At 38.3% G+C, this 12,695-nt stretch overlaps 1 protein-coding gene across 1 annotated transcript; it reads right to left on the reverse strand.

Moving 5' to 3' along the window:
- Positions 1–1,368: 1,368 nt before the first annotated feature.
- Positions 1,369–10,654, reverse strand: LOC117822821 (probable ATP-dependent RNA helicase ddx6). Its single transcript, XM_034697737.1, has 13 exons — positions 10,494–10,654; positions 7,742–8,560; positions 7,565–7,628; positions 7,324–7,428; positions 6,705–6,834; positions 6,250–6,396; positions 6,072–6,166; positions 5,864–5,986; positions 5,646–5,774; positions 4,693–4,873; positions 4,500–4,601; positions 4,171–4,380; positions 1,369–3,423 (listed from the first exon to the last, which is right to left on the reverse strand). The coding sequence occupies exons 2-12, from the start codon at positions 7,912–7,914 to the stop codon at positions 4,178–4,180; spliced, it is 1,452 nt and encodes a 483-aa protein (XP_034553628.1). The 5' UTR covers positions 7,915–8,560; positions 10,494–10,654; the 3' UTR covers positions 1,369–3,423; positions 4,171–4,177.
- Positions 10,655–12,695: the final 2,041 nt, after the last annotated feature.

Genomic DNA, 12,695 nt, shown 5'->3' on the forward strand with positions numbered 1-12,695 from the left:
ATTTTGCAGTTTGGACCGCCCACTCCTGATGACGTAGGGCGGGGTTCATTCGCTCAACATTCGTTTCATTGAGTCTCTGGCTGAATGACATTCCAAGGGTACACCTATTTGGGGCCGTTGCTTATGATAACATTGAAAACTTCTAAACTAATGGAGCCAGTTTATAATAGTTTATCATTTCAAAATAGATACAGAGATACACAAACACTGACAAATTGTATAAATTATTTAAGTATTAAATGATTGCAAACTGAATGATTTGTTGATTCAAATATTTTTTCTGTTTCAACTACAAATACACTGGAAGCATGGGAGTACAGACTTGTCACCTCCTTGCAACACCCAGTGGGCAAGGTCACAATCTCAGAATGACCTTTGAACTGTGAGACAGGCGGTTTATGTACAACCGTTTGAACCACTGTTTTCAAAATACTGACTCTCCAAATGATCACTAAATAAATAAGAAACACATTTCACGGCTTCCCAATTTTATAAACTGATCGGGTTTTCTATAAGTGGCGAGTCATCTAATGTGAAACTAATATGGCAGCAAAATTTAAGACAAGAATCTACACGGGACAGATGGCTGAACATTTTGTCGGACTGTGGAAAACATATAAAGGAAGCTCAAGGGAAGTTCATACAATATAATATCTTGCTCAGGTCGAGACTTCACAGAATGAAACTGTTAAAGGACAACTTTTGTTGGAAATGCAAACAGAGGTTGGAACTTTCCTCCACTGTATTTGGGAGTGTTCTCTGGTTGCACCTTTCTCGAGTAAAGTTGTTCAAGTTCTGAGCAGCTGGTTTGGTACAAAGATCCCTCTGACCCCAGATCTATGTCTTCTGGGGGATAAATCTCAAGTACAGAATGTTTCAAGGAGTGCTTTTTCTGTCATTATGGTTGGTTTGATCACTGCATCCAGAATTATAAGACTTTGGAAATCTGATACAAGCCTAAGTCTGAAAGACTGGGTAGATGCAATTATAGGGACAGCATTTTATGAATCCATGCTGCACAGATTGAAAGTTAATACAGAAGATGGGACCAGCTCCTGGGACTGCTTTTGGGCTCACATAAAAACTGACCGAGACACTGTGCAGATCCCAACAGTATAAGGATCTCCTGTATAACCATTACTTTAACACTGTATTATTCCAGTCACGGTCATGACATACAATTGACCCTTTCTCTTTGAATGGATGTCCTGTCTGTATATGTATCCTTTATCCTACGTTTGTGATTGTCTGTCTGGCCTGTGCAATGTATCCCAGTATTTATGTTTTATTTTGTTCTTTCTTTTCTATTGTGTTATTTGTAATACTTTGAAATGTTAATAAAAACTTTAAAGACAAAAAAGAAACACATTTAGTCACTTTGATTTTATTTCGTTTGAGGCGCTGGTGACACACTTAACAGAAAGTTCTTGTTTATCTGCCTTAACAAAGAATCTTGAAATCAATTCATGAAGTGAGAGGACAAATTATCTCAGCTCAAAAGCCAACTCAGATGATATTCAATATTTTTCTGGGAATTGCCATGTCTGAATTCAAGTGGTACCTGCAATGGGGGGCTTTATAATAGGGGGAACCAAAATGTAACATCAGAGGGTACTACAGAGTAAGCCATGAAAACTTTAAGTGTATATTACAACCACAGAGGCCTTTAAAAAGAGGGCACACACACTTGTGGCACTAAACAGAGTTTCCAAAAAGGAGAAAAATAAAGTTTACAGGATTTTTTTTCACATTTAAATGAGACATCTTTTGTGACACTGTGCTGAAGTCATATCGCACAAGAATGCAAGAAACCCGGACAACAAGGAGGTCTGACAGGCTTGATTGTTGTACATAAAGGGAAAACTGCAAATCCTATCAGAGCGTAATGTGCTTTAAAATGGTAAACTACTGAGGAAACGTTTGGGTGCTATTTACCTCCAAAACAAAATTAAAATTAGGGGCAAAGCAGAGGCTATTGCATTAAGTTAAGGCACTTTGGAGGGAAGAAAAGACCCAGAATCATTACAATGACTGAACAAGTTGGCCTGTTTCAACATGTTGTTAAATAAGGCACTTCTCCTCCTGCCATGTTAGTTACTGAAGATCTTAAGCCCTGAGAAAATGCTGCCAGTTGCTGTGACTTAAACGCGATTACAGACATGTAAAACATTGTGCGGACTTCTTACAATAATCGATCTGTTCTTTAAAAAGTGCACTATAGTATCACTGTCACTGTGTAAAGTTCTGATGTCTTACTACTGCAATAACCCCTTCAATATAAAATAGTGGCAAACACTTCATACACCCATGGAACTTTGGCTCCCCTCTTAAGGACATGTGTACACTCTGCCTTGGTATTTAACACTGTGTCCCCAAATCTCTGCAAATAAGCTGGTGGATTAGCAGGAATGGTGGCTAAACCTGCAAGAACAGTTGCACTGATTGGCAAAATTATTAGGAAAACCTACATGCACAAAAGCATGCAGGTATGGTCAGATGCTGCTTCGACCAAACATCAGGATAAGAGTGAAGTTTTAGAATTATTGTCTGTTGTTTTCACTCATGTGTACAGGATTTAAAGACAGCAATGAAAAAAATAAGAGCGTAAAAAAAAAAAAAGCCTCATTAATGTGGAGGTCAAAGGGGAACAGCCAGACCTTCTTTGCACACTTATTGCCTTCTTGGGTACTCATTCAAACAGCACCCTTCCCTTAATAGCAACAGTCTTTCAATTGTCCTGCGGCTATTCCTTTTCAGGGTGCCATGCCACATCCCTTGGCATAAGCAGTCACCAGATGTCAATAGTAACAGAGCACCAATGAGATGAGGTCAAGCACTAAACATGTAGTGTGAATAAGCAGCTGACAAATCTGCACCAAATGCATGAGGCTATCATGTCAACATGGGCCAGTCTCTCTAAGGAATGTTTCCAGTACTGTGTTGAATCCATACCAGGGATAATTCAGGCTGTCATGTGAGCAAAGGAAGGGACGGATAATCTAAGAGTTGTCCAAGTGTACACAAAAAAAAAAAAGAGAAAAAAAAGAAGGGGTGGGGGGGGATTCTTTTAAAGCATCAACTTAAAAAGCCATGTCAGCAGAATGTAACCATAGCCTCACAGCACAATGAGGATGTGAGGTGGACTCTATAGTCTCTTTGGTTTCACATTTTCATTCTTACAGCAAAGTCCAGAAAAGAAATGGCTCGGTTCAATAACAAGTCTTCAGATATAAAGTGTAACTGTTTTATGTGTGGAAGTTATCAGTTTACTGGACAGAAAAAAAGAAGATGGCTGTGAACTCAAACAGGAATCTGAAAAAAAAAACAACCATGTGTCTAAAGTGGAGAACAGAAATCTTCATTTGAAATCTTGCTTGAAGCACGGATGAGATGGTGTGATAAAACGCCAGGCACTGTGTTCCTCTGGAAAAAAAAAAAAAGCACAAAAGTCAAGTTAGAAGAAAACCCTGTGAATGAGTCAAAGAAGAGGAAGACGAGGAGCCAGCTGTCTGTGTGAGCTGATCAGCTTTGTCTGAATTGATGATGGGTGCTTTAGTGCAGCCTGAAGAGGACAGGCCTTCACCTCTAAATCCTGTTAAACTTCAGTTAATCTTCTTGATGTAAGAGGATGTTATCCATAAACAAGGTTGTTAGCATTGGTCTTCTTCAAGCTAGAATGCTTTGGTGTTTTTAGTGTTATATTGTAAGGCTTCTAACTTAACATGCATCAAAAAGCCCTCATTCATGTGTACAAAAACTCAGTGTGAGCCAGAATGTGTAAATTAATTATTTATTGTATTTAATATGCAATGAGACAACTTTACCTCATTTTCTTTGACCTCAACCTAACCGGTTAATATCTTATAAAGGGGGCTGAGCAGGCATAAGAGCATCCCAGTTTCTGGACTTCTATTATAAAGCTATGTACTCAAGGATGCAGCTAGAATACATCCCATATTTATCATAACAGATCAGCCTGCACCATCCTTGCACAAGCCACATGAGAAATAAAAGAGGGGCATAAATCTAAACCGACTAATCTGGGAGAAGAAAACCTAATCTAGAGAACAGGATCAGTGATCAACTATGAAAATGTTTAAGTCAAAGTGAAATCTCAAAAAAGGTGTGTGTTTCTAGTCATGGCTGTTTTGAGTGATTCAAAGAACTGACCATTCTTTCAGGCTGCCAAAGAGTCCATGCATTTGTCTCCAGCAGGATCGTCCGGGTCAACAGAGTGAAACTCTGCCACATACAGGCTCTTGTCAATGCTGCCTGGGATAGGCTTGATCTCGGTCACCAGCTGATCCTCAATATTTTTGAGGTTGTAGCGGTCCTCTGAAGTGATCAGATTGATGGCCAGACCCAGGTGACCGAAACGTCCTGAGAAAAAACAAAAAGGCAGTGAATATATACAATAAGCAACAGTGGGGTGTGGCAGATACTTAGCTGTTCATCTTATTGCTCAGAGTGTGACTAATTACAACTACTTTAATCTTTACCTGATCGGCCAATGCGATGCAGGTAGGTCTCTGCACTTTTCGGGAAGTCAAAATTGATGACCACGTTGACTGCCTGGATGTCAATCCCTCTGGTGAAAAGGTCTGCAGGTAAATATCATGATTAGTCAGCCTGCTGATGATTTAATATTTGAATTTCCGCATCTTGTTTAAACGCAGGATTCTCTTTACTTACCTGTGCAGACCAGGTTTCTGCACAACCCGTTCCTGAAGTCATGGAACACACGGTTCCTGTATTCCTGCATCATCTTTGCATGGATGTAGAAGCACGAGTACCCCAGCTGGGAGATTTTCTTGGCGAGAAGCTCAACTCTTTGGGTGGAGTTGCAGAAGATGATGGACTGATTGATCTGGAGCTGTAATGAAAACAAACAAACGGATGAATAATGAATTTTGAAGAATAAATCCTCTCCATGTTTGAAGGATCTCTGTCTCAGTTGTCTCATTGGTCCAAAAAGGAACCGGTTACCGTGGAGGCAAAAACAGCTCAAACGCTGAAGTGCAGAGGGGAACTTCTTTACGTTATTTAAACAATCAGTACGTTTACATTAACAGTTAAATCCAGCTAACGCTATAGCTTTATTAGACAATGTTATTAGACTAATGTCCTTGTTAAAGCTAGAGGCTGTTGAAACTTCAAGTTGATCTATTACATCAACCAACAAATTAGCGAGAGGAGAACTGGTCGTCTGTAGAACAACGTGTGGTTCTTGCTCTTGCACTCGCCATGTTGATAGCTTTGTTGCGTTTACTTCCCATCTTCCTCTACTGTTGTAGTTTTGTTTACTTCTACACATTTATGCTGTTCGACTTCCAGGTCAAAGCCGAGCTGCGACATCTCCAATCTTAAAGACTGAAGCCAATGCGGAAGTGTTAAAAAGTGCAGCTCATCGAGCGTCTGCTTGAGGCTGGCTGCAGAAGCACCGGAAGCCACATACACACCCATTCAAAAAGCTGATCTTTGCAGCAAAAATAAACATGTTTACAGCCTGGTACACAAAGCTGTTTTGGTGGTAGTAGTAGCTCATTCCTCTACACACTGTACAGGGGAGGGTGAATATTTTTATTGAAGATATTTAACTTGTACGTTTTGCATGACTACAGGCACGGCTCACTTGACTGACTCACCCTGGAGAACAGCGTGTTGAGACAGTGGACCTTTTGCCTCTCAGTCACGTAGGCGTAGTACTGAGTGATGCCCTTCAGCGTCAGCTCCTCCATCAAGTTGATCTCGTACGGCTTCTTCAGGTTCTTGTTCTGGGAAAAAATAGTCACAGGTTATTAATTTCTACAACACAGATTTTCTGTTCTCATCAGAAAGCTGGAATCCCTGTTTGGATTCTTACCATGAATGTTTGCACACTGATGGGGAAAGTAGCAGAGTAAAGCAGGATCTGTCGCTCCTTTGGCAAAAAGCTGATAATGTCTTGAATCAAGACCACAAAGTCCTGAGACAGCAGCTTGTCGGCCTGATGAAGGGAGATAAAGGAGGGAGCATGTTATTAAATATAAGCACACTGATGAGTTCATTAAAGAATTTAAAGATTGACCCACCTCATCCATCACCATCACTGAGACTCTATCCATCTTTGCTACACCCTTCCTCATCAGATCCAATATCCTGCCTGGAGTTGCAATCACCACATGCACTATTGGGAAACAAGGGGGTTAAACACTGCACGACGGCTGTAAACAACTCAATTCTTTGAAATATTAATGATTCAATCAGCACCTGTCTCATCGAGACGCATGATGTCATCCCTTAGGTTGGTGCCTCCTGTGGTAGCCATGACTTTGACACCTCCGAGGTGCTTGCTCAGCTGAATGCTGATCTGGCTCACCTGCAGAGCCAGCTCTCTTGTTGGCACCATGACTATGGCTGGAAGGAGGGAAAAAAGGAGAAGGGCTGATGAAATGCAAGAAGAAAAATTAACTGAATGAATTTTCTATATCAGCCTGAAACCTTTTTCACCAACAGTTAGACGATATATAAAAGTGGAAAGATCAGCCACTCGCAAACAAGCACACCAAAGCTTACCTTTAGATTCTGCCTTAGTTTAAAGTAAGATACTACATTATATTAAACACACAAGCCAAAACAACCTAACACAACAATCAGATATATATGTGTCACACTGTAACGGTTACAAAATTACCATTATAAGGCACGAGGCAGCAAGAACTCACCCTGGATGTGATCCTTCTTTAGGTCTATCCTCTCCAGGAGAGGGATGAGGTAGGCTCCACTTTTTCCTGTGCCATTCTTGGCTCGAGCTAAAATGTCTCTGCCTGACAGAGCGATGGGGATACTCTCCTCCTATTGGCAGACGGACAAGTGCAATCAGTACAATGTCCATAATTAACCGGACACAGCAGGCCTCGTGGATGATTCAAACAAGCACGACAAATCCTAAATAGGGCAGTTACATCTGGCTACATGCAACTGCAACAGGAAAGTGGATTCTGAAACTGCAATAACTGAATTGGGAACAATGAGTCAGTGGGGGAAAAAATGTAAAAAATAAAATAAAAAAGCCACTTGAACTGCAAGACAGGCTGCAAATTCTGCTTTATTGGCATGAATATTCAGAATTAGAGGCTTGGGGGAAAATCACATTTAAATGTCGTCAGATAAAAATGAAAATCCTTAAGTGAAAGAGGTTCTATTTTAGATTTGAGCAAGTGAATGTCATATTAGACTTGTAGATTTGTGAGCAGTGCCTGAGGGTGAATTTTGCAGTAGCATCAAGGTGAGTCACACATAATAATAAAAACATACAGACACAAAGCTTTAATACTTGTTTACCTGGATAGGTGAAGGTTTCTCCCATCCCATTTCAAAGATTCCCATCAGAAGTTCCCGCTTCAGGCAGTAGTCTTCAAACTCATTTCCCTTAGTGGACGTCACATCCTTCAAGAACAGAGCACAATGAAGAAACAGATCAGAAGAAAACACGGTTTCACAGACTTGAGAAACATGCTCAGAAAATGTGAAATGGCTGGCTGGATTCTAAATAATACACGTCTTAGACCAACCACAATCTTACCGAAGTTTTCAGCCTGGTATCTTTCGGAGGAAGCTCCAGGCAATTCTTCCAGTCGTCACCAAACCTTTTAAATTGTGAGAAATTGCAATTTAATTTTTAGAAAAACTGTGCTGAATCTTGTTTATGGAGATATTAGGGAGGCTACATTAGCTATCAAAGACAGAACAAGTATCTTACTTGATGCCCCCACTGCTCAGAGGAATGCCCATCCTCTTCTCAGGATTGGGCTGTTGGACAGACTCAAGGACTCCTGACTGTTCAGCTGGCATTGTCGGTCCCCTGAGCTGCCCATTTGCTGGTTTGTTCAATCCAACCATTGTTGCAGGGTTTGCTGTTCTTGTTGTAGCCATGGCTTTAACACTTAGAGACCAATTTTCTTCAGCGCGTTAAATGTCTTGTGTTTTTAACACCTGTCTGGTTTAATGCTTAAGCGTGTAAAGACAAACTAAAAAACTGGAAAGAGTTCAAAACTTTCTGGTGTCTCTTTCCTTCTGCAGTGTAACATGTACACAATCTGATGGTCAGACTTCTTAAACAGAAGAATTCTGTGTATGAAATCTATTTACAAGACAACTCTCCAAAAACGGAGAAATCAACATTCATATGAATAAATAACTCAAATATGTGACCTAAACAATCGGTTATTTTTCTTTCTTCAGAGATGTTTGTCAAAGTATTCTCATCCCTGCTATGATATAATGTTGTGTTCAAGTATCTTGGCTTTTCAAGTCCAAATGCTGTTTTTTTTTTTTCCTACATTCAATTTAATGCTGAACAAAAAATCATCTGCTTAGTCACTTTTCTTTTGACTTGTTCCTTTAACTCTAAAAGTCTTTAAATGTCCATGCTTTAGCTTCATATCAGCTCAAAATATATTTTCCTTAATAAGGGCAGTCCAAACTTGATATCAGTGGTTTTCTTTTTCCAGTTTTTTCTTTGATGGCAGTTTGCAAAGTGCGTTGAGATTGATGATCAACAGTGAATCCAAGTTATCTGCTGAGAAAAACAAATGTTAGTAGGGTTTTTTTTTTAGTATTGATGGCAATTGGCACACTGAACATTAGGCAAACAAAGACGATGTTACAAAAAATCTCAGATCGGTGGCACAGGCCACAGATCAGATTTTCAGAAGCTTTCTGTGGTAAGTTGGAATACAAACAATGCCATATTTAGTAAAGCTGCCGAATGTCAGCAACAGCAGCTTACACCACAGGACTGAAGTGTATGTTATTGAAATCAAAGCAGGACACACCAGTTCACATATCTCTACTCTAGCTTCCTGAGTCTAATGATGGACTTGGAAATAATTATCCCAGTATTTAAAGCACGACATGGTCTTGGGCCAGAATGCCTATCAGATCTGCTCGTTGATTATGATGCATCAAGACTCCTCAGGTTGTGATGGACAGGTCGACTGATTGCCCTCAGAGTCAAATCAGGGCGAGGGAGCTCTTAATTTCTACGATCTCCACCTGTGGAACAAGCTACCGGAGTACCTTCAATCTGTTAGCTCCATTAACCCTCCTGTTCTGTTCGTTTCTCTGGGACAGAAATAATGTTCCTGGGTCAATTTGACCCAGGGCAATTATCAATTATCCTAAAGTGTCAGAACCACCTAAAAATTACTGAACATTTAAATCAAGATTTGGTCCATTGGCGTTCTTTAATTCTCACAGATCATTGTTCAATGAAGACATCTCATTCGTCTTCATTAAAATTCATGTTAAAACTTTTTTTTAATGTATGTTGGAAAGCCCTTAATATAACAAACAGTTTTACCTGACATTGATTTTTGTTTAAATTATTTTTCTTAATGAAGTGATGATTAATTAACACATCTTCGGTCACATGCTGCCCAGATTTTTATGCTGCATTTAGCTTATTTGGAAGGTATATATTGCCTAAAATAGACTTTTAAAAAAAAGGGTCAGGAGGATTAAGATCAGATCTTAAAACATTTCCTGCTGCCTGTATATACCTAATTTTGTATATACCCCTTCCTTGAGTTAGTTTTTAAATATACTCTTAATGTAACAATTTAACATTTTTTCCCTCTTTTTTTTATCTTAAATGTTCAGATTAACACAATTAAAAACATTTTCTATATAGCATTACATTTTTTGCTTCAGGCCGTGCTTCTTTAAAAGCTCTGAATGTTATTAAGGTTTCGTTTTACCTCCGTACGCACTCCGAAAATGCTAAATGAACGAGGCTTTGTGGATAAACTAGCATTGCCTGAAAATAAACAGCGAAAATCGTGAATAAATGGAAACTAATCTGAACCAAATTGACCCTGCTGAATTACATGCTCTATAGTTTAACCCAGTGAAGAAACGAGTGTTGGTTATCTAACATTTGATGTGTTTGTCTTTGTTGTAATGCCTTTACACGAGATAAACTAAAGCTAAATAATGCTAACATAGCTACATGCTAAAATAAACAGGGCAAGTTGCGTCGAAAGTTAGCAAGTTTCCCCCCTCCACTATTCATCATTAGCTAGCTAAATATGAAAAATAACCCAATAACAACACAAATGTTCCTTAGGTTTCATTTTTCAGCCGCACTTTATCGTCATCATTGATTGTTAGCTTAAATCAGTCATTGGAAGTCGTCGATAAGCCCATCGTGTGAGCAACTTTCTGCTTTAGCAACGTGGCTGAAAACCATCTAAGCTAGCAAGCTAACGTAAACGTCAGGTCTTGTTCCTGTTTGTAAGGAGGAACTGATCGTAATGAAGCAGTGTGTGGCTTCTCAAATCGCATCACTTAAAGTCGAAATCTCAGTTCAACCGCCGACCTAGTAGCACCCCGAGTTAGCATGCTAGTTATGGCGTTTGCATGAACAGTTAACGTTGACGGCGCTGTTTTTTATCAATATGCTTAGGACATGAAACTTAAAAAGAGAGAGAACACGGAGAGAAATATGCTACCTTCAGTATGCCACATCCACAAAAAGTCTTCAGAGTTTCATCGTTGTTTGAGCTTCTATCGACAGTTCATTTATGTAAGGTTAATACTGTTTCGAGAAATCCACACAGTTGTCACTCTTTTGTCTCTTCCTCAAGAATCTATCTAGGCAATTCAACATGGCCGCGCTCTCGTTTTTGGGCTGGATGTGGGCCTCCTGTTGACCAATCACAGCACTGCTTTCAAACTTACCAGAACTAGTTTGGCTTCAGCAGACAAAACAAGAATACACAACAACAGTTCATGTTCTTGGATATATATATATTTTTATAAAACATATTTTGAAACTATTGACAAAGGTAAAACTACGGTGGCCCTGAAGGACAAAACAAATTAACAAAAGATGAAATATTTAAACAAAGTTGGAGAAAAATTTACATATCAGAAAACATTTATACATTTTAAAAACCAACAGTACATCAGCAAAACAATTCTACCAAGGCCAAAAAAATTAACCTTTAAGAATTTTTTTTTACACAATTTGTGTTGTGATGTGAAAATGTGAAAACTAATAAAAAAACTGGTCACAAAAAAAACAAAAGAAAACAAATTTACAAAATCATAAGAACACTTTTACAAAGTTGGAGAAACATTTACATATGGGACATTTTTTTTACATTTTGTAAAACAAAATTACATTCTATAAAGCAAAATTACAGCAGAAAAACACTTTTACCAAGGCCAAAAAAAAAAATAATTTAAGAAAACATTTGTAAAATCAAAAAAACACTTTTACAAAGCTGGAAACAAATTTACATATCGGAAAACATTTTTAGATTTTATAAAACAAAATTACATTTTATAAAACAATATTACATCAGAAAAACACTTTTACCAAGGCCAAAAAAATTAAATTTAAGAAAACAAATTTGCAAAATCAAAAAAACACTTTTACAAAGCTGGAGACAATTTTACAAACAACAGGACTCTTTTACCATTAAGTCTGACTCGTTTAGCCTGAGGCTAGTGGTCTGAATTTCATCTGAATTCTGACACATGATGAAGGTTTTGCAAAGATATGACAGAGCTCTTCCTGAGACATGATGCTTTTTCATCTGAGGTCTGACACCTCTCTCTGAGACCCGAGGATGTCCCAATATGTAAACCGTGGAGGTGGAGGTGGTGGCTGATAGGAGAATTATGGCCAAGCTGTTGTCTCTGATGGACATTTTTTTTCTATATATATTCTTGTTGGAATTCTTGTACTGTACACCTTCTTGATTGCTGTTGTAACTCCGTGAATTTCCCCGTTGCGGGATTAATAAAGGAGTATCTTATCTTATCTTATATGTCCATCTCTGTTTGGTTTCTCTCCATCAAAACAAACTAAATGACCCCTCACTTGATCACTTCCGGATCACTTCCAGTATTTGGTGCATTCCCTTTCCCTAAAAATGAAATGTTAATTTGTTTCAGAAATGGTAAAAGTGTTCTGTCGTTTGTAAATTTGTCTCCAACTTTGTAAAAGTGTTTCATCTTTTGTAAATTTGTTTCCTTAAATGTAAATTTGTTTTGGCCTTGGTAAAACTGTTTTGCTGATGTAATTTTGTTTTAAAAAAACATAAAAATGTTTTCCAAAATGTAAATTTGTCTCCAACTTTTTAAAATTGTTTCATCTTTTGTAAATTTGTTTTGTCCTTCAGGGCCACCAAATAAAACAATACAAGGCAACTTAAAAGGAACACTGGACATGTATAATTAAAATAACAAAATGTGCAATATTAAGCAGATCAAGCTTTACAATATACAGACAGGATAGAAAAACTACAGTTGTTTAAGGCTGGACTGAGTGAATACACTTGCATGTAATCTCTCCCTTTTTCCTTTCCTCGGTTTCTGCATTTTCTTTGTTTTTCTTATAATAAATGATTATTCAGAACTCTGAACACCAGAACATCCCGGAGCAGCTTCTTCCCTCAGGCCGAATCCCTCATGAACAATCAAACTGTAAACCACTCAAGACTCCTGTGATATTTCACATACATGTGCAATACCTCAATATCCATGTGCAATATTGTAAATTGTTCCATAACGTATCTTATTATTATACTAATCTACAACATGTGCACTCCGGCTTAGGCTAATTTAATTTATTTCATGTCTTTAAAAGTACTTCTTTACCTTTCTTTGTACACATAGTATTTTTATTTTTATTTAGAATTTTT

This window comes from Notolabrus celidotus, chromosome 12 (genome assembly GCF_009762535.1).
Source record: "Notolabrus celidotus isolate fNotCel1 chromosome 12, fNotCel1.pri, whole genome shotgun sequence".
NCBI lineage: Eukaryota > Metazoa > Chordata > Actinopteri > Labriformes > Labridae > Notolabrus > Notolabrus celidotus.